This window comes from Colletotrichum orchidophilum (genome assembly GCF_001831195.1).
Source record: "Colletotrichum orchidophilum strain IMI 309357 chromosome Unknown Scaffold_189.1, whole genome shotgun sequence".
In the NCBI taxonomy this organism is placed as follows: Eukaryota; Fungi; Ascomycota; class Sordariomycetes; order Glomerellales; family Glomerellaceae; genus Colletotrichum; species Colletotrichum orchidophilum.
In genome coordinates, this window is record NW_019173145.1 from 1 (window position 1) to 17359 (window position 17359).

General features: G+C 55.4%; 7 protein-coding genes across 7 annotated transcripts; 4 read left to right on the plus strand and 3 right to left on the minus strand.

Moving 5' to 3' along the window:
* Positions 1 to 83: 83 nt before the first annotated feature.
* Positions 84 to 574, minus strand: CORC01_13353 (uncharacterized protein; the record flags this gene model as incomplete). The annotated part of the gene is made up of 2 exons (XM_022624970.1): positions 84 to 190; positions 310 to 574. The coding sequence occupies 2 exons, from the start codon at positions 572 to 574 to the stop codon at positions 84 to 86; spliced, it is 372 nt and encodes a 123-aa protein (XP_022468497.1).
* Positions 575 to 1743: 1169 nt separating this feature from the next.
* Positions 1744 to 3169, plus strand: CORC01_13354 (uncharacterized protein; the record flags this gene model as incomplete). Its single annotated transcript, XM_022624971.1, has 3 exons — positions 1744 to 2229; positions 2291 to 2858; positions 2952 to 3169. 3 exons carry the CDS (start codon positions 1744 to 1746, stop codon positions 3167 to 3169), a joined length of 1272 nt encoding a protein of 423 aa, XP_022468498.1.
* Positions 3170 to 3194: 25 nt separating this feature from the next.
* Positions 3195 to 4920, minus strand: CORC01_13355 (uncharacterized protein; the record flags this gene model as incomplete). Its single annotated transcript, XM_022624972.1, has 3 exons — positions 3195 to 3903; positions 3963 to 4407; positions 4476 to 4920. 3 exons carry the CDS (start codon positions 4918 to 4920, stop codon positions 3195 to 3197), a joined length of 1599 nt encoding a protein of 532 aa, XP_022468499.1.
* A 1891-nt stretch (positions 4921 to 6811) lies between these two features.
* Positions 6812 to 8567, plus strand: CORC01_13356 (major facilitator superfamily transporter; the record flags this gene model as incomplete). Its single annotated transcript, XM_022624973.1, has 2 exons — positions 6812 to 6973; positions 7071 to 8567. 2 exons carry the CDS (start codon positions 6812 to 6814, stop codon positions 8565 to 8567), a joined length of 1659 nt encoding a protein of 552 aa, XP_022468500.1.
* A 4475-nt stretch (positions 8568 to 13042) lies between these two features.
* Positions 13043 to 13342, plus strand: CORC01_13357 (uncharacterized protein; the record flags this gene model as incomplete). The annotated part of the gene is made up of 1 exon (XM_022624974.1): positions 13043 to 13342. One exon carries the CDS (start codon positions 13043 to 13045, stop codon positions 13340 to 13342), a length of 300 nt encoding a protein of 99 aa, XP_022468501.1.
* A 352-nt stretch (positions 13343 to 13694) lies between these two features.
* CORC01_13358 (pectate lyase) lies at positions 13695 to 14687 on the plus strand (the record flags this gene model as incomplete). The annotated part of the gene is made up of 1 exon (XM_022624975.1): positions 13695 to 14687. One exon carries the CDS (start codon positions 13695 to 13697, stop codon positions 14685 to 14687), a length of 993 nt encoding a protein of 330 aa, XP_022468502.1.
* Positions 14688 to 15224: 537 nt separating this feature from the next.
* On the minus strand, positions 15225 to 16745 carry CORC01_13359 (uncharacterized protein; the record flags this gene model as incomplete). The annotated part of the gene is made up of 3 exons (XM_022624976.1): positions 15225 to 15646; positions 15699 to 15917; positions 16100 to 16745. The coding sequence occupies 3 exons, from the start codon at positions 16743 to 16745 to the stop codon at positions 15225 to 15227; spliced, it is 1287 nt and encodes a 428-aa protein (XP_022468503.1).
* Between the last annotated feature and the right edge of the window lie 614 nt (positions 16746 to 17359).

Consider the following 17359-nt stretch of genomic DNA (forward strand, 5'->3'; position numbering starts at 1 on the left):
GTCGGCTCGGCGGTGCGCTTTTTATTTGAACTCTGTTAGGCTGGCCAGTGCTATTATAGGTGCTATTATAGTCAGGGTCAGAATTAGTCGGCGAAATCCAGCTCTGTTGTCGCCGAATTGTCATGAGGCACGCAGAAGTTCGAAATGTTGGTCGAGAGGTTCTGACACTCGGCATCCGCATAAAGCTCAACTTCCCCCCCCAAACCGAGTTAGTAGCCGTTTATTTTCTTCAAAACGTTCCAACCCATTCACTTTTTCTTCTTTTTTTGTTTTTTTTGCCCCAACAAAGATAAGGGTAAAAAAACTCACAGTAGAAATTGCACGTAATACCGTTGGCAGAAAACTTTTTGTACGTCGAATTTCCAATTCCCAAGGGCATCTGTTCGCACTTGTTGAGGTATTCGGGAGGGATGGACATTTCCTGGCCGCGCAGGGTGCCCGTCTCGGCCTGGAGGGGATCACCTGTGCAATTAGAGTCGGGGTCGTAGAACATCTTGATGTCGCCTATGATCGCGGTCGCGTTGGCGGTGGCGGCGAGGGCCATGAGGCCGGCGGTGAGGGTGGTGAGCTGCATTTTCGGGGGTGTCTTTGGACGTGCGTGTGCCGATGGAGCTTTGTTGAACCAAAAAGTCTGAAGGTCTACACCTTGACGAGAAGAGCGCCCCTTTTGGTATTTAAGCTCGTTTATGCGGTAAGGTCACTCTCATTGCGCCGGTTGGGGTTGCCATTGCTGTCGTCGTTGTGGAACTGCCTGACTATATTGATGTGGAACTCCTACGGTTATGGGAAGCTTGGCGGTCTTCTCCCCTCCAACCCTCCATTGATCTGTCAAAACAAGGTTTGCTCAAGGCTCGTATTTTCTGATTTATTTTTGCTCATGCTGAAATTTCCCCCGCCGGCCTTCCCGTTCATCCAGTGAATGACATCCGCTTTATACAAGGATGGCACTGTCAAAACCGGCGACTCCTCCAGGTTTAAGGTTTTTGGTCGTGACCGAGACCGAGATGTTTGGCATTGCGGCTCCGTATGAAAAGGACTAGATATTCGGATTTGTCTTGCGTACTTCCTCGAGATCGAGCGAGGAACGTTTCACTGGATAGAGGAGTCACCGGCAATACTGAAATCTCTCTCAACACTAATTCATTACGGACTACCATCTTCTTCGTCGAGAAGAAGCATCCGAGGTTTACGCGTCAAGTTTTTAGTTCTTCAACGCCAGCGATCATAAAGCCAGTCTTCTCTCCCACTTCAAGTCACAAGCCTTCATTAACGTTCAAATACTTAAACTTGCCATTGAACTCACGCTTACCAATACGCCGCCGTCCCAACTGACAAACCCGTCACCTCAAAGTCAAAAAGAATTAATCCTCTGCTCTCTCGACAGGTGAATAGTCAAAAATGATTGGCCAATGGCTCAAGGCACCCCTAGGCACCAGCTGCGCCGAGATGGCCAGAATGCCTTGTGACTAAGCGGGATGAGGTAAGCTGGTCGACACTTGGGTAAGTGGTCTGAGCGTCTGGGCTTCGGATTGCCATACAAGAACGCTGTAAACTATGCCCAAGAATTGACGATGGAGAAGTCACTGCTTGTCTGAATCTTGTAGGTATTAGGACCTAGGAAGAGGCCAGGCAAAGTTTGAAAGGCAATCGATTTCCATAGCCACATCTCCACTTCCGGGTCAAGCGACAGCAGTCCCACTCAACTCTACCAGAGCGGCTTACGACTTACACGACAACCCACCAATGCCGTCAACGAAAGTCGCATACGATGCTCGCGCAGCCAACAGAAAGCGCCAAACGCACACAGCCGAGCGTCGACGACAACCCAAAAGACCAACACAGATCCTCGACATCAATGTCTGGGGAAGCGGTGAAAACTGCGAGCTGGGCCTCGGCACCCGCATCACCGGGGCCCCGAGACCTCGTGCGCAAACGTCTCTTCGGCCCTTCGATATTGTCCAGATATCTGCCGGCGGCATGCATTGCGCTGCCTTGACCAACAACGGCGAGGTCCTGACGTGGGGTGTCAACGACGACGGGGCACTGGGTCGAGTGAAGCCTCCAGATGCACCGGAGGAAGGTCCCCAAGACATGCTGGATCCATTTGAGAGCACACCTGGGTTAGTGCTATTCAAATACGACGTCGATATAGTCCAAGTCGCGACAACCAACAGTGCGTGCTTCACTCTCACAGCTCAGGGAAATGTATACGGCTGGGGTAGTTTTGCTGTAAGTCCGTCATTTTCTCCCTTTCTTTACCCTCTTACGATTCCCGGCTAACACCTCCCAGGCAGGAGACGGCAACTTTGGCTTTCTTTACGATAAGCCGCCTCAGACCATCGAGCCTGAGCCCGTGCTCATTCCCGGCCTTGAGAACATCGTGGAACTAGCCGGCGGTGCGAACCACGTCCTGGCTCTCACCAAAGACGGCGATGTCTTTGCCTGGGGCTCTGGCGAGCAAAACGAATTGGGCAGACGCCTCCTGGCCCGTCGTCGCTTCGAAAGTCTCGTCCCCCAGCGCGTCGGCTTGCCCAGACACCGGACGGTCAAGGTGTTTGCGGGATCGCACCACAGCTTCGCCATTGACGTCCACGGCAAAGTTTGGGCCTTTGGACTGAACAACTTTGGCCAGTGCGGGATCCCAACGCGCGAGGACACTGGCTTCACGACAATCATAACGCCAACAATTGTCAAAAGCCTCGAGAAGCACTCTATTCACCACATGGCATGTGGTCTTCACCATTCCATTGCTTGCACCGACAAAGGGGAAGTTTTGGTCTGGGGTCGGTGCGATGATGGACAAATGGGCATCGATCTGAACATCGTACCCCACGATGACATCATCTTGGACTCGAGAGGTAGACCTCGGGTATCGAACATACCAATGACTGTCCCCAGTAGTGTTATCCGGGCTTTGAATCACTGCTCCAAAACTGACCAACCCCTTTCAGTGCAGAGCGCCGTGTTTGTGGCGGCAGGGATCGACAATTGCTTCGCAGTTTCTCGACATGGCGAAGTGCTTGCTTGGGGATTCTCGGCCAGTTATAATACCGGACTCGGGACCACTGATACTGTAGGGGAACCGACCGAAATACGTCGCAGCGGTGCCCTCACGTTCGTCGATGCGGGCGGCCAATTCGGGGTCTCAGCAGGGCCGCGGTTGCGTTGAGCTTCAGTCTTCTTTGTGCGTCTTCTCACACAATGAGGAAATTGAGGTTCGAAGCCCTGAGCTTTTGGACCCAGGTGCGCTCGGTCTGCGTGTCTGGATCCACAGACTCCTCGAGGTTCCAAATAGTCTGCAAAGTGTCCATGGCAGTCATGATGAAGCCCCAGGGGGTCGCAATCATAAGTCTTTTCAGCCGGTCGAGAATCCATTTTCGTCTTTCTGGATCGGAGGTCCCAGCACCAGCAATGAAGGTTGGCAAACACGTCGCCTTGAAATTGGGGTCTTCGTCGTGGATACAGGAGAGGTGGTAGAACATCTGGCTGTCCAACTCTTCACGGTCAACGGGCACCAGGATCGAAGCCGACGGCAGAGCGTGGAGAATGTACAAGCATGCAGCAAGCCGGTGGGCGGAGCCGGCATGAATTCGGCTTTCTACCGGGATGTGCTTGAAGTAGGAAATGGTCCGCGGCTCATAGGCCCAGTCGTGAGTATCGAAGGACAAGGCCTGCTCTAGCAGTTGCACCGCGGCCTGGGCTACGGATGCCGCAGACTCGAGGTCGTCTGTAGGTTGGTTCGACAGCTGCGATGCTGCCAAGAAGATTTGCAAAACATCAGGCGGGCAGCAAAGATAGCTGTTTGCGGCAGCTCTGCCAAGAACGGCAGAGGCCTGGGAGGCTTGGTAGTACGACTTGGCCGTTGGCGTCTCACGGTTGAAGGCGGAGGCCAAGATATAGTAGCTGTGGTGGACAGATTAACATATATAATTCATTACCCAACACCAGACGCACCAACTCACATGAAGCAATCCGACATAACATAATCCCGTAGGGCAACGTCTGCGGTGGAAGCGGGGTTCAATAAAGTCATAATTCGGCCCGCGCCTTCGAGATGGGGCTTCCAACCGCCGTGTCCGCTCTCGATCAACTCTACGTTGACGAAGAAGAGCACCGAAGCTAGTACCACGTCCCCGCCGACGCCGCCAATGTCCTGTAACGCGGAGGAGAGCAGGCGCAGGGCCTTGTGCTTGGCAACCAGGGCATCGGTTAAGGCTTGCCGGGCGTTTAGATCGGACTCGGGATCTGACGATAGCGCCCGGGACAAATTAGACATGTGGGCCGCGGAGGCGGCGACGATGATGTGCTGCAGCAAGGGGTGCGCTTTCGTCAACGGGATCAAGGACCGGAAGGGGTTCCTGTCTGGGAGGTCCCAGGAGACGAGATCCCTACAGACGCGCGTGGTGACTGCGGAAGCGACCGAGTTAGCCGTTCTAGCGTCTTCCCGAGAGATTGGATCAGGAGGTGTGAATTACAGTAGGAGAGGTAGTGGCGGTAGTGATGCTCCACGCCCTGGAAGAGAGGGTCGACGAGGGTCCAGGGTGCCGACTGGGTCTCGGTGCCGGCGGGCCGGACGGCAGAGACGATGAGCGCGGTGGAGTCGCTGTCGGTAGGTACCGGCGGGCCCTGGGGGCCCGAGGCGGGAGAGGGGGAAGAGAGCCTGAGCTCGAGGGTGGAAGTCCGCGACGTCGGTGCCATGATCGTGGTGTCGGCCGAGAAGGTAATGGACGTCTTGCCAGCGAGCTTGCCGCGGCTGGCGACACCCTCTGTCCAGCGGAAGAGCTTCCCGTAGCCAAGACATTCCTGTCCGCCGACTGTGCACTTGTGGCAGTGGGGATAGGAGCGGTCACAGCGCAGGCGGCGGCGGCGGCAGTTGTGACATGGCTTCGTCGGGGCGCTGAGCATCTCGAATTGGGACATTGCAGCTGCTTGCAGGCAGCCGCAGGTGCAGCTATCAAGGTGCGCGCGAGTGGGCGGCCGGCGTTGCGGGCGTGTGCGCGGTATCCAGAGTGAGGTATCCGCGCAGGAAGGCTGATACCTAGCCAAAATCCTGAGTCTCGGCGGTGGGTAAGGCTCCCGTCGTCTCCAAAAGGCGCACGCTGAAGTCCAGAAACGGAAGTAAGCTGTCTTTGTGGTAACGATAACGTAAAACGGACGGGGTCAGACAAGGCTTGACTGGTTCAAAGGCGTTGGAGAGGCGGCTGGTGAGAGGATCGCGATGGTGGTTCTATGGGAAGTGGTGGTTGTGACCGGGTAGTGATACGGTTGACGCAGATACTGCCTCAATTGAGAAAAGAACCATCAAGAGATGCATGACAAGTAGATGCAAGATTGGTAATCGGAGGGGTCCTGTGTGCTGTGTGCTGTGTGCTGTGTGCGGGTATAGTAGACGGGGGGAATAGCAGAATAGCAGATGAAGATCAGAGGGCTGGCTCGTTGGAGAGGAACAAGATCAGATTGGGTGAAGATTAGGACCGTTGGCAGATAAGATAACAATTCAGTAACAGATCCAGGCGGACGATGGAGAGTCCGAGACTCCAGAGCTCCAGAGAGTCCGGATAGACTACGATTGGAATGTGGAATGCGGTGCCGTGTGTCTGGTGTTTTGCTGGATGTCGGATTGATTCGAGTTGTGAAGCTTGGATTCGGTGGCCGCAGTCCCCGGCACCGAGATGCCGCCCGATAAGAACCGATAACATGGCACGCTAGTCACGCTAGTTCGTTTCCGGAAGCCAAGGCTCAGGTCGTGCATTTGGCGATCCACTATTTCTGTTCGAAGACGAGGGGAAAGGTGGCGCTTGGTTCGTCAAAAGTCTGCTGTGGTTGTGCATTGTGCAAGCCTGCTGAGTCACCAACTCTTGACAGTCACCGCTAGACCACATTAGGCATGACGAGTCTGAAGAACCCCACAAGTCTCGTTCCATGTCGCAACAAAGAGGTTCGCAACTTCGGTGTTGCCCAAAGTCCAGCACCACTTTCAATAAACTTGTGTCATCATGATCAAGGTCGTCATTTCGGTCATCACCACGCAGCGAACTCGCAAGTCGCTACCAATTAGAGGCAAACTAAGCGGTCGGGATGGAGACCGGGGAGAGCTGGCCCAGCCGGCAGGCAATTTCTCGATTCATTTTCCGCATCAACTGCGCATAATTATTCGTCTTCAGCTGACTGAATATGTACGGATAGTGTGTTAGTCTTGCTATGGTATTAGCACCTAGCTTAGCGATTCTGGCACTCTTCACCTGAACCAATGCGCACAAAGAACAAACCCCGTACAACTTTTCGTTCCGAAACCCGAAACGGTGACAGTTCTTTGCCGAGAAGGGCAGCCAAGGCGCACGCCATGCTCCAACGACCGACCGCCTCGTGAGCCATATGCCAACGTAAGCTTCTCCTCGGGCTGGAACTTTGGGGGGGGGCGATGGGCTGTGACGACGGTGCCCTGTCTAGGCCCGTGTGTTTGTTTGTCGTCCCGGCGGCGGTGGTTTCTTGGTACGTTGGTCCTAGGCCAGATGCAAAATCCTGACGCTCCATTCTCGAATCTCCACACCAGAATCCACCCCCGATCAGAAATTCTCTGCGCCAAAGGAAACCCTTTGATGGATTCGATGGACCGTCCCTGGCCGGTATTTAGGTGTTGAAGGGACCCAGTACGAGGCATCCCAGTGACAATGCATGTCCGGTTTTTCCCTTTCTACTGTCAAGCGTTGTATTTGTATGACTTGAAAACCTCTTCACAATAAAGAATAGACTGAACACTGCGCTTCCGTACCGTAAAACACTCTACCTTGAACCCCGGCGAATAAAACCAATGACCCAGCGCGACACCGAGCGGGAAGCCGGCTCCGGCTCCGGCGGCCAAGCCACCGAGTTCGACGTCGAGTTTCTCGGCCGACAGCGGCCGGCCGTCTTCAATTCCCAATGGGCCGAACTGGGCTTCTGCTTCTCCCTCTTGGGATCCATGCTGATGGCTGTAAGTCTTCCCACGCGGATCAACAACGGTAGTTTCACTCTCGGGAACCGCCCCGCGGGAACCGGAGGAGGCCTAATTCGTTTTTGCAATAAACCAGGAATACTTTGTCAGTGGCTTTCACATCATCCTTCCGCCTCTCGCCGGGGAACTCGACATCCCCGCGGCCTCCCAGACATGGCCCTCGAGCGTCTTCTCCCTCGTCACCGGCGCGTTTCTTCTCCCGCTCGGCAGACTAGGCGACATGTACGGCGGCTACCTGACCTTCAACGCCGGCCTCGCCTGGTTCTTCATCTGGTGCCTCGTCGCCGGCTTCAGCAACAACTACATGATGCTCATCGTCTGCCGAGCCCTCCAGGGTCTCGGCTCCGCGGCCTACCTCCCCGCAGGCATCATGCTGCTGGGCAAGATCTACCGCCCGGGTCCCCGCAAAAACCTCGTCTTTGCACTGTACGGCGCCTTCGCGCCCATCGGCTTCTTCTTTGGTATCCTCATCGGAGGCGTCTCTGGCCAGTTCCTCAGCTGGCGCTGGTACTTTTGGCTCGGCAGCATCGTCCTGGGCATCATCGCGGCGGTGTCCTTTGTCACGATCCCGCGCGACTACCATGACAAGCGCCAGGAGATCCGCATGGACTGGTGGGGCGCCGCGACCATTGTCCCCGGCTTGTTGCTGGTGGTGTACGCCATCACGGACAGCTCGCACGCGCCCCAAGGATGGGCGAGCCCCCAGATCCTCGTGACCCTGATCCTCGGCGTCGCACTCCTCGTGGCGGCGTGGTACGTCGAGAGCCGCGTGTCCGCCAACCCGCTGCTGCCCGGCGACCTCTTCGCGCCCAAGTCCATGAAGACGCTCGTGGCCGCCCTGTTCTTCGCCTACGGCACCTTTGGCCTCTTCCTCTTCTACTCGAGCTTCTACATCGAGACGGTGCTGCACATGTCGCCGCTGTTGACGGCGGTGTGGTACGTCCCCCTCATCGTCGGAGGCATCATGATCGGCACCGTGGGCGGCTTCACGCTGCACCTGCTACCGGGCCGAGTCCTCCTGGCCATCTCGGGCACAGGCAACCTCCTGAGCGTGCTGCTCTTCGCCATCATGCCGGACAACCCCAACTACTGGGCCTACGTCTTTCCGGCCATGATCTGCGGCACCATCGGCATCGACATCACCTACACGGTCAGCAACGTCTTCATCACGACGAACCTGCCCAGCCACCGCCAGGGTCTCGCGGGCGCGCTCATCAACAGCCTCCTGTTCCTGGGCATCAGCTTCTTCCTCGGCATCGGCGACGTCGTGGTCGGCGAGACGACGGACCTCGGGCTGAAGAAGAGCTACCAGGCGGCCTTTTGGCTGGCCACCGGCGTCGCTGCCGTCGCGCTGGTGCTCTACGCCCTCGTCCGCATCGGTTCCGCCAAGAGCGACCTCACAATGGAAGAGCGTGAGCAGCTCGCGGCGGCGGAAGAAGCTCGACTTCGGTCGCTGGAGACCACGACGCACGACGATGCAAACGACCAGGACACGTCGGTGACGGCGACCGACACCGATGCGGAAAGATGTAAGTCGCCTGCGCCGGAGGAACAGGTCGTCCCGGGGAGGTGAAGACCGAGCCCGACCTATGTGACGACTTTGGTTGACCGCCTGGGGGAACGGCACGCATAACGTCGTATGGGCTAGACAAATTAATTGATTCCAAGATGTGGAGAGCGCAAAACCAATATGTCTGCCAAGCAGCAACAAGATTGGGTAATACGCCGCGCCAGGTCCCCTCTCGACTCCTTGAAGGGTCGAAGGATTGGCCATCAGGGGGGACAATCCGTGCAGTCGGGCGCAAGAAAAATTCCACCATCGACTTTTGAGCGATCTGAGGGTATCGGCGGGCGAAAAAGAGCGACTCCACACAAATAATCCTGGACTCGGCGGACCTCTTCATGGACGGAGGTTGCATTGAATTGCGCCCAGCGATTTACCCGAAGCAAATTCATCCCAGGCTCGTACCGCCGCCCAAGGTTTTGTGTGCCCATCCTGCCCGCGCGGCGCTGCGAGCGGGAGCAGGTCAGGTTGCTTGGCTTGGCTTGGTTCCTGAACCCCGAGATTGGAAGAAAGACCCAGGGAACATCAACAGGCTACAGCCAGCAAGATGAACGCTCTGCCAACGAAAAATGTCTTGGGAGCCAAGAGTTGGAACACTGCCAACTCTCCGAGATAACCGTCTTGGCGACGCCTCTTGGCATTGCCGATTTGCAGTGGGAAGGCTGAGTGATGGAGCACGAGGTTAATTGGGCACGTTTTGGGTTTCCCGTCAATGGTAGCACACAGCAATTTTGAGTGTCTACTGACAGAGGATGGGACACGCATACTGTATAAGGTAGATTGTGCAGGGCCCAGGGGATGGATCAGGGCGGCCGCATGGAAACAGAAATGATTGTCGGGGATGTCAATAAGGAGCAGAGAGGGGCGGGCTCCGTGAATATAGTAGTCACCAATTAGCACAACCTGCACAGTTCCACCAACGAGCCTACGGATAGGTATGCTTACAATGTTCTGATAGTGTTTTTGCTGACCTTACTCCCCACTCGTGTACTCTAATTCTGGTCACCAAAGATGCAGCATCGGAAAGAACCTCCCACGGGCTTGAAGCATTGAACAAATTCAGGTCGCCTGTCAGGCTGTCAGTATCACCAAAAGCCACCCCGATTCCCCGAAAAGTCGGCCTGGCCATCGTCCGAAGTACGCCGTGTCCAGCATCAGGATCGGCGGGTGGGGTTCGATTGACTTGGGGTCGTCCTTGGGGTCCGTGAGCGTGCCCATCCGAGGGGGAGGGACTGATATGAAGACCCTCCCGACGTAAGAGTTGCGATGGGCCCGTCCAGGGGACCAAACCGGATACGCGCCGACGACTTCGACTTCCAATTCCGTCTCCAAAGCAGGCAGCTCGAGCGCCAAAGACGACATCAAGGTTCGGGCGCTAGAAAATTAAGGTAGGCGCCGGGAAGACGACATGACAGAATAAGCATCGGACAACGGAACGGACGGCATCAAAGAGACAAGACAGAGACAAACAACATGTGGCGCGAGAGACATGAGATTTTAAGTGCACCCACACCCCCGGAAAGAAGACGTCCCCAAACATCGCCAAAGCCAAGAAGACGAGGTGACATTTTCGCTGTCGCTCTCCCTTCCCTTGGAGGCAGCAGCGAGGCTTCGTTCTTTCTCTGTAAAGTATTGTGCAATATGCGACTGGCCTACCCAATCTCCGGCTGCCCTTGTCGTTGACTCGAGGTTGAAATGGCGCGACACGACGGTTGGCCATTTTTCTTGGCAAAGAAAAAGGGGGTGTGACGTTCCCGTCCAATGGTGCGGAAACACGCCAAGCAATTCGAGACCCAGCTGTAGCCTGCGCGTCCGACAGGGCCATTCAGCGCCCAGAGCCGGGCCAAAGAAGAAAAGACAAAAAACGTGGTGCAGGTGTTTCTGCTTGCTGAACTCAATTGCTATTGATTCATAGCTGTGAGCTATTGAGCAGCTCGCGGCACGTACCGAGAGTGATATGACCAACCAGATAATGGTATTGAATGCCGGCTCCGGCTCCGACAACATTCAGACGGCAAGCTTTAAGAATAGGCTGTCCGAACGTCAAAAGTGCTCTCCGAACCCGCCGTCCCTGTTGGCGTTAGGCCCGGCGCTACGTGCTCGCCCACCGGCCGAACCAGGAAGAAGGGGGGGGGAGGGAAACAACAAAAAAATCTCCCGTAATCCCGTAACGAGCTCCACCAGATTCTCCACGATCTGGTATGCAGGGAGAAAGGTCAAGGACCTCTTGCCTGCAGGCTCGTACACTAGACAGCTGTGACGACAAAGACTGCTGCTGGGCAGGCGTGGCAGGTAGAAAAAGGAAGCGGGGGACTGTATCTGAACAGGATACGGACCTAGAGCTGCGGACAATAAGCGCCACGCTCCGGCGGCAGGGTTGGGCTGATAATCTGACAGTTGAATGACGGGAGTGACAGCCTGCATAACCCACGCCCATCCACTCCGCAGAGAGGCGTCCTGACTGGTGCGACAACCTGAACCTGCAGCTCTGAGACAAGATGACCCGGGCATGAACGCAAGTGACAAGCTCGCAGGGACGAACTCCATCTGCCATCTGTAGTGCCGGCGTAAAGCCTTTCGAAGCTATCAGGGAGAAAGGTCGTTACCATGGGCTACGCATGACTCTCCGTGGGGTACTCTGTAGTTACTCTGTAGTTACTCTGTATCCGTACTGCAAATTGAGAGCTTCCGCGTAGCAACACTCAAGAGTCAAGACTCAATACAAGTAACCCAAGAGTCAAGGCTCGCCACGAGCGAAGTGAGGCTTCTTAACGCTAGGTGACGGAGAAATACCTTATCTGAGACAGATCCTTGCCCCCACAACTCTACCTGATTTTAAATTTAATATACGCCGGGACTATCGACCCCACCCGAGCCATGCCCGTTCAGGTACCCCTGACACTCCCGTCACCAGACCGACCCCCCCGACCCTTGAGCCGCCGACCCAACGACAACGACAACGACGGCCTCACTCCCAGATGATCCGTACGGACACGCTTCGTAGTGTATCCGTACCTGTCTCCATCTTCCGATGTGGGAACGACGGGACGAAAAAGGGAACCCAGTCAACCAACGTATTCGTAACCACCACCCGCCACCCCCTTGCACCCTCTCACGCCAGCGACACGACTTCCTCATTCCTGCTAGCGCATTTGTCTGCTTTTGTCCATTCCCGAAACCAGTGACCAACTCGATTAAACAACTGTGCCCTGCAACTAGTGGGAGTTGGGAAAACCTGGGAGGGGAAAACCTGGAAGGGGAAAAAAAGGCACTTCCGTAAGTCTGCAAAATATAGAGGTATTCTGACAATTGATTATTATGTAAGCGGTTCAGCGTGGTCAGTACGGATACCCCAATACAATCACAACTTACATGGATGGGGCTTTGTTCTGCTCCATCTGCTCACGCTTTTTATGGACTTTTTTTTTTCTGCCTGCCTGCCTCCCCCTTTCGGACCCAAACTTGCTCAACCCGCACTATTGAACGACTGCCGTAATTGAGGACCCCGTTCTGGAGGCCTCAGGTCCTTTTTGCCTTTCTTCTTTTGTCCGAAAAAACGAGCCCTGAACCCGGGCGAACTGACGTCGTTCCGGGAACTAGTTAGTGTTGAGGCTCTTTCGATGCTTTGCTAACTCGACCCACGGTACTGGGCCTTGATTCGAGCCCACCTCTCTTTCTCCCTCTCTCCTCTTTTTGCTGTAATCTGATCCGTGAGCAGGAATTGGTCGTGGGAAAAAAAAAAAAAGAATATCATCATCGATCTCCTTCTAGTGTATTCTCCTCGCAATGATACCCAAGTACACCCATCTTGGCATGTTCTCAGACCTTCTCCCCCTTCCTCTCCACACACACCCCCTGTTGCCATGTTGTCTGTGGTCTGCACCTCTTCTTTTTTGTCCTTTCTCATCCCGTCAACCATCCCCTAGCTTCATTTCGAAGCCCACATCTCTCTATATACCCTGGCCTGTTTCCAAACGTCAACTCGCTCTTACTGGCTTAGCCGTGTCTTGGCGGAATATCGACCAAACACCTCCTGGCCTGCGTTTCCCCCCTTGAACAAAACGAACCACCATCTCTCAGCTCGTACCACACCACACGCATGGTCGACCTTCTTCGTCCCATCTCCGCGTCTTTATTCGTGCGATTTTCGTTCAGATCGCGGACCCGGGTACCGCTTCACTTCCACCCACCGTGACATTCGCCCGTGCTCGTGCTCGAACCGGCATGTACCCTTTTTTGGGGTGGTTTTGCTTCCCAATGCTTCCTTTTCAACCTTCAACGAGGGGGTTTGGCGTATACGTAGTTGCATTTTACTATAAGCTCAGTCATGTTTTGCCTTCCTGCGCCCTATGTAGGCAATGTCATCGTACCGCCAACCTTCTCCATAATCTATATGCGTGACGCGATGAGCAGCGTGATCAATGAATGTGTACACCCCCCCCTTCCTTCTCTTGTCTGTTTTCCCCACCCGCAAAGCACCCATCATGACCTCTCCGCCAAGGCCCTCCCGACAGTGGCCCCAGCCTGTTCAGACCCAGCAGCAAGATGCAAGTACCAAGCCCCAAAGCGTCGAGAGCCTCCTCTTCGGCCTGGTCCCGCTACGCAGCCTCCAATACTACCATGAATCCATGATTCTCGCCAAGACCAGGGGTGCCAAGATGGTCCAGCACGCACGCGTACGCAAGCAAGCAAGCAACCTCCCCATCCGGGCCCCTCCGAGGACTCTCCCAAGAGAAGGAGAGAAGAGAAGAACAGACGCAGGAAGAGGAGAGAGTACCGAGTAGAAACCCGCAATCCTGCAAGGGCGCTCAAGCTTCTCCAGAAGGGAAAAAGGGTCTTGGCCCTTGGCACCAGAAGCTTAGCCAAGAGATGTCTTGGCCTGAATACTTAAAGAACCGCCTCCTCCGACCTCATCTTCTCTTCCTTCTACCCTTTTGATCTTCATCCCGCTTCACTTCCAACTTCTTCAGTCCTTCAGCTTTCGCGCTCTTTGCATTCATTCTTTCAGTAAACTCACTGTCAATACATTCGTTCGACGTAGATCGTCAACACATTCTCTTTTACAACACCACCCAACCACCCACTACACAACTAGCTCCTCAGATATCTGCAAGCTTTCCAGAAAAGTTAGTCAAGATGAAGTTCTCCCTCGCCTCCTCCATCGCCATCCTGGCCGCTCTGACCAGCGCCACACCGACCCCCACCGTCGTTGATGGCTCCGCCGTCGACCCTCGCACCGTCGAGAAGCGCGCCAGCATCACTGACGCCTGCGACGTCGGCTACGGTGCCGGCACCACCGGTGGCTCCGGTGGTACCACCACCACCGTCTCCACCCTGGCCCAGTTCACTGCCGCCGCCGCCTCCCCCGACAAGGCCGTCATCGTCGTCAGCGGTGCCATCACCGGCGCCGCCAAGGTCAGAGTCGGCTCCAACAAGTCCATCATCGGCGCCAAGGGCTCCTCCCTCACCGGCGTCGGCTTGTTCATCAACAAGCAGGAGAACGTCATCATCCGCAACATGAAGATCAGCAAGGTCCTCGCCACCAACGGTGATGCCATCGGCATCCAGGCCTCCTCCAAGGTCTGGGTCGACCACTGCGAGCTCTCCTCTGACCGTGACAACGGCAAGGACTACTACGACGGCCTCCTCGACATCACCCACGCCTCCATGGCCGTCACCGTCTCCAACACCTTCCTCCACGACCACTACAAGGCCTCCCTCGTCGGCCACTCCGACTCCAACGCGGCCCAGGACACCGGCAAGCTCTACGTCACCTACGCCAACAACTACTGGAAGAACGTCGGCTCCCGTGTCCCCTCCGTCCGCTTCGGTAACGTCCACGTCTTCAACAACTACGAGGAGAACGTCGAGACCTCCGGTGTCAACACCCGCATGGGCGCCCAGGTCCTCGTCGAGTCCTCCGTCTTCTCCTCCGTCAAGAGGGCCATCACCTACCTTGACTCCAAGACTACCGGTTACGCCACCGTCAACGACGTCGACCTCGGTGGCTCCACCAACGACGCCCCCGCCGGTAAATTCGCCAAGGCCACCTACTCCTACACCAAGCTCGGCTCTGCCAAGGTCAAGGCCTCCGTCACCGCCTCCGCTGGCCAGACCCTTTCCTTTTAAGCTCGTTGTCGATAATGGTGGTGTGAGAATTGGTGCAACCAGCGCTGCCAGCCGTGGGATATTTGGTCCCCGGTTGGAAAGTACTAGAAAGAAGTACGGAATTCATGTAAATACTTTCTCTCTCAAGGCACCAGGCAAGGCTTTTGGCCACCTGGTTCTGTAGATATAAGTTGCCGGTTTCAACGCACGAGCTCTGGGATATGTGTTCCATCCAAAGTGAATGTGACCCGTATAAGATGTATCTTGTCAACGTGTGCTGACCTTGATGTGATCAATGCCCATCTAACGAGGTCAACAAGTTGTCGCTACGAAGATGAACATGCAAGAAAAGGGCAGTACTTTCAATGAGCATGCGGTCAGATCATTCGAGAAAACTCCCAGAATTCAGGTGCAGCGGAGCGGGAGCATGATTCTGATAGGCTCTAGGTAACTCGGTTTGCATGTAGACATACTCGTGGGTTACTCAGTGGAAAGACAAGTAGGGTGGTCCCAGACACCCCATCACATGGGCTTGCAGCCCGGCGGCAGCTTCGGTTCCTAATTGCCCTTTCTCGTCACACCCACCTCGTTCCAGGCGTCCCTCACAATTTTGCCCGCCTCATCTCCGAACAATTCCTCCGCGACCTCCGTCGTCACGTCGGCAAACTGGATAAACGTACATTTGGTAGGAACACGACCCGAGTTCATGGTCTTCCACCAGATGGGACCAGCCTTCTCATACGAGAAGCCGCCAAAGGCCTTGGCCACAAGATAGAAAGCCCTGTTCGGAATGCCCGAATAGATGTGGACGCCACCGTTGTCCTCAAAGGTCGGGACGTAGTCCTTGAAATTGGCCGGTTGAGGATCCTTTCCGAATCGCGGGTCGTCGTACGCAGTACCAGGCTCCTTCATGCTTCGAAGAGCAACGCCCTTGACACCGGGCATGATGCAGCCTTCACCAATGAGCCAGTCGGCATCCTCTGCAGTGTTTTGTTAGTAATGACAATGCCATGATGGGCGTCTTGGACTAACCAGCAGTCTCCTTTTCGACAATCTGCTTGACGATGATGCCGAATACGTCGGAAACGTGCTCGTTGAGAGCTCCGCTCATTCCTTGGTAGTCGAGAGGGCTGGTGTGCTCCGTCACAGCATGGGTGAGTTCGTGGCCGATGACGTCGATGGTTCCGGTAAAGTTGTTCAGGAACTCCCCGCCATCTCCGAACACCATCTGCATCCGCTCTGGGTCCCAGACTATAGTTCTTTGTCAGTGCAGTCATTGGATAGCGGGTGGAGCTATCATCAGCGCTGGTGACCGAGGCGACACCGTTGAAAGGGGTAACGAGATGTGGGTAAGACAGGGAAAAGAAGGGGGAAAGAATACAGGAAGCTTAAAGGTACAGAGACAGAGAGAGAAAGTGTTTGTGTGTACTTACATGCGTTCTCATACTTTTGGCCGAAATGGACGGAACTGATGACATGCATATTCTTGTTGTCGATGGAGGTCCAGCTGAACTTCTCCTTATACATCTTCAGTACCTCACCGATATTGTCAAACGCATCGTTGACTGCTTTGTCATCCACGGCTTTCTGGCCCTCTACACGAACCACGTCACCAGGTAATTTGCTTTCGTTCTCGGTGTTTTTGGCGTCATAAACAGCCCGGTAGAACTTGTCGGCCTTTGGGTCTTTTTTGCCGGTGGTGGCAGCGAGGGTGACTTGGTCCTGGAAACCCTCGGCTTGACCCTGCTGGACCTGCTGGACCTTTTGCTGAACGCCTCGGATGTGGTCGAGATCCCTCTTGGCGCAGGCTCTGGTGTCGTCGTCAACATCCGTTGAATCGGCGATATGCTGGAGCAAGATATCGGGAACAATGGAGGGGCGGGAGCGGGAGGAAAGTTGGTGACGCTGGGCACGGGGGCCACCGAGGATGGCAAGACGTTCTGCGCGGCGGGTGGTGAACAGCTCACGGAGGTCCAGAGCCTGTCTCGCGGCATGACGCTCATGCTCGCTGTTGCACTCGGCGTCGGCGATGGCCTTGAGCAGGTGGGGAGGCACAACATAACACACGTGACCGGCCATGGTGACTAGGTACTATCAAAGTTTGTCTGGAAAGACAGAATAGGCGGTGAATATTCTGGTAGGAAGACTCTAGTAGAGGATGTGGAATTGAAGTTGAGAGGATGTCAAGACAAGTGTGGGATGTTGGAGGTTGCAGAGAGGAGAGGGAGAAGACGCAGATGATGGGGAACGCCGGGTACCTGGTCTTTTTATGGGCAACACCTCGGTGAAGAGGCAAGGCAAGGGCAGGCGAGGCAAGGTGGCCTGGTGTCTGCCTGCCTACTAGGGTAGGTTCATGTTGCCTGCCGTGTGTCACGATTGAGACTTGCTGAAGACGCAGTTGGAAAGCGAGGCAAGTGCAGGTTTCCAAGTTTGGTGTTGGGTCCAGTCGATGGGCGCCAGTTGGTGTTGCTCAGCCTTGGAGAGGCAGCCATGCAATGCAACCTTGCTGGGACCTGCTGTCTTATCGCTGGCTGCCTTTCTTGCCCCTATCAGGACAGAGAAGGCCAAGACATGGCGACGCAGCTGTCGTCCAAACGCCAATGTGATTGCGTGACGGGGCTTCAGAGCTGTCTCCATTGGGCCGTAATTCGTACCCCTCTTCTCATCGGACAACCCACTTTCCCATCACGAAT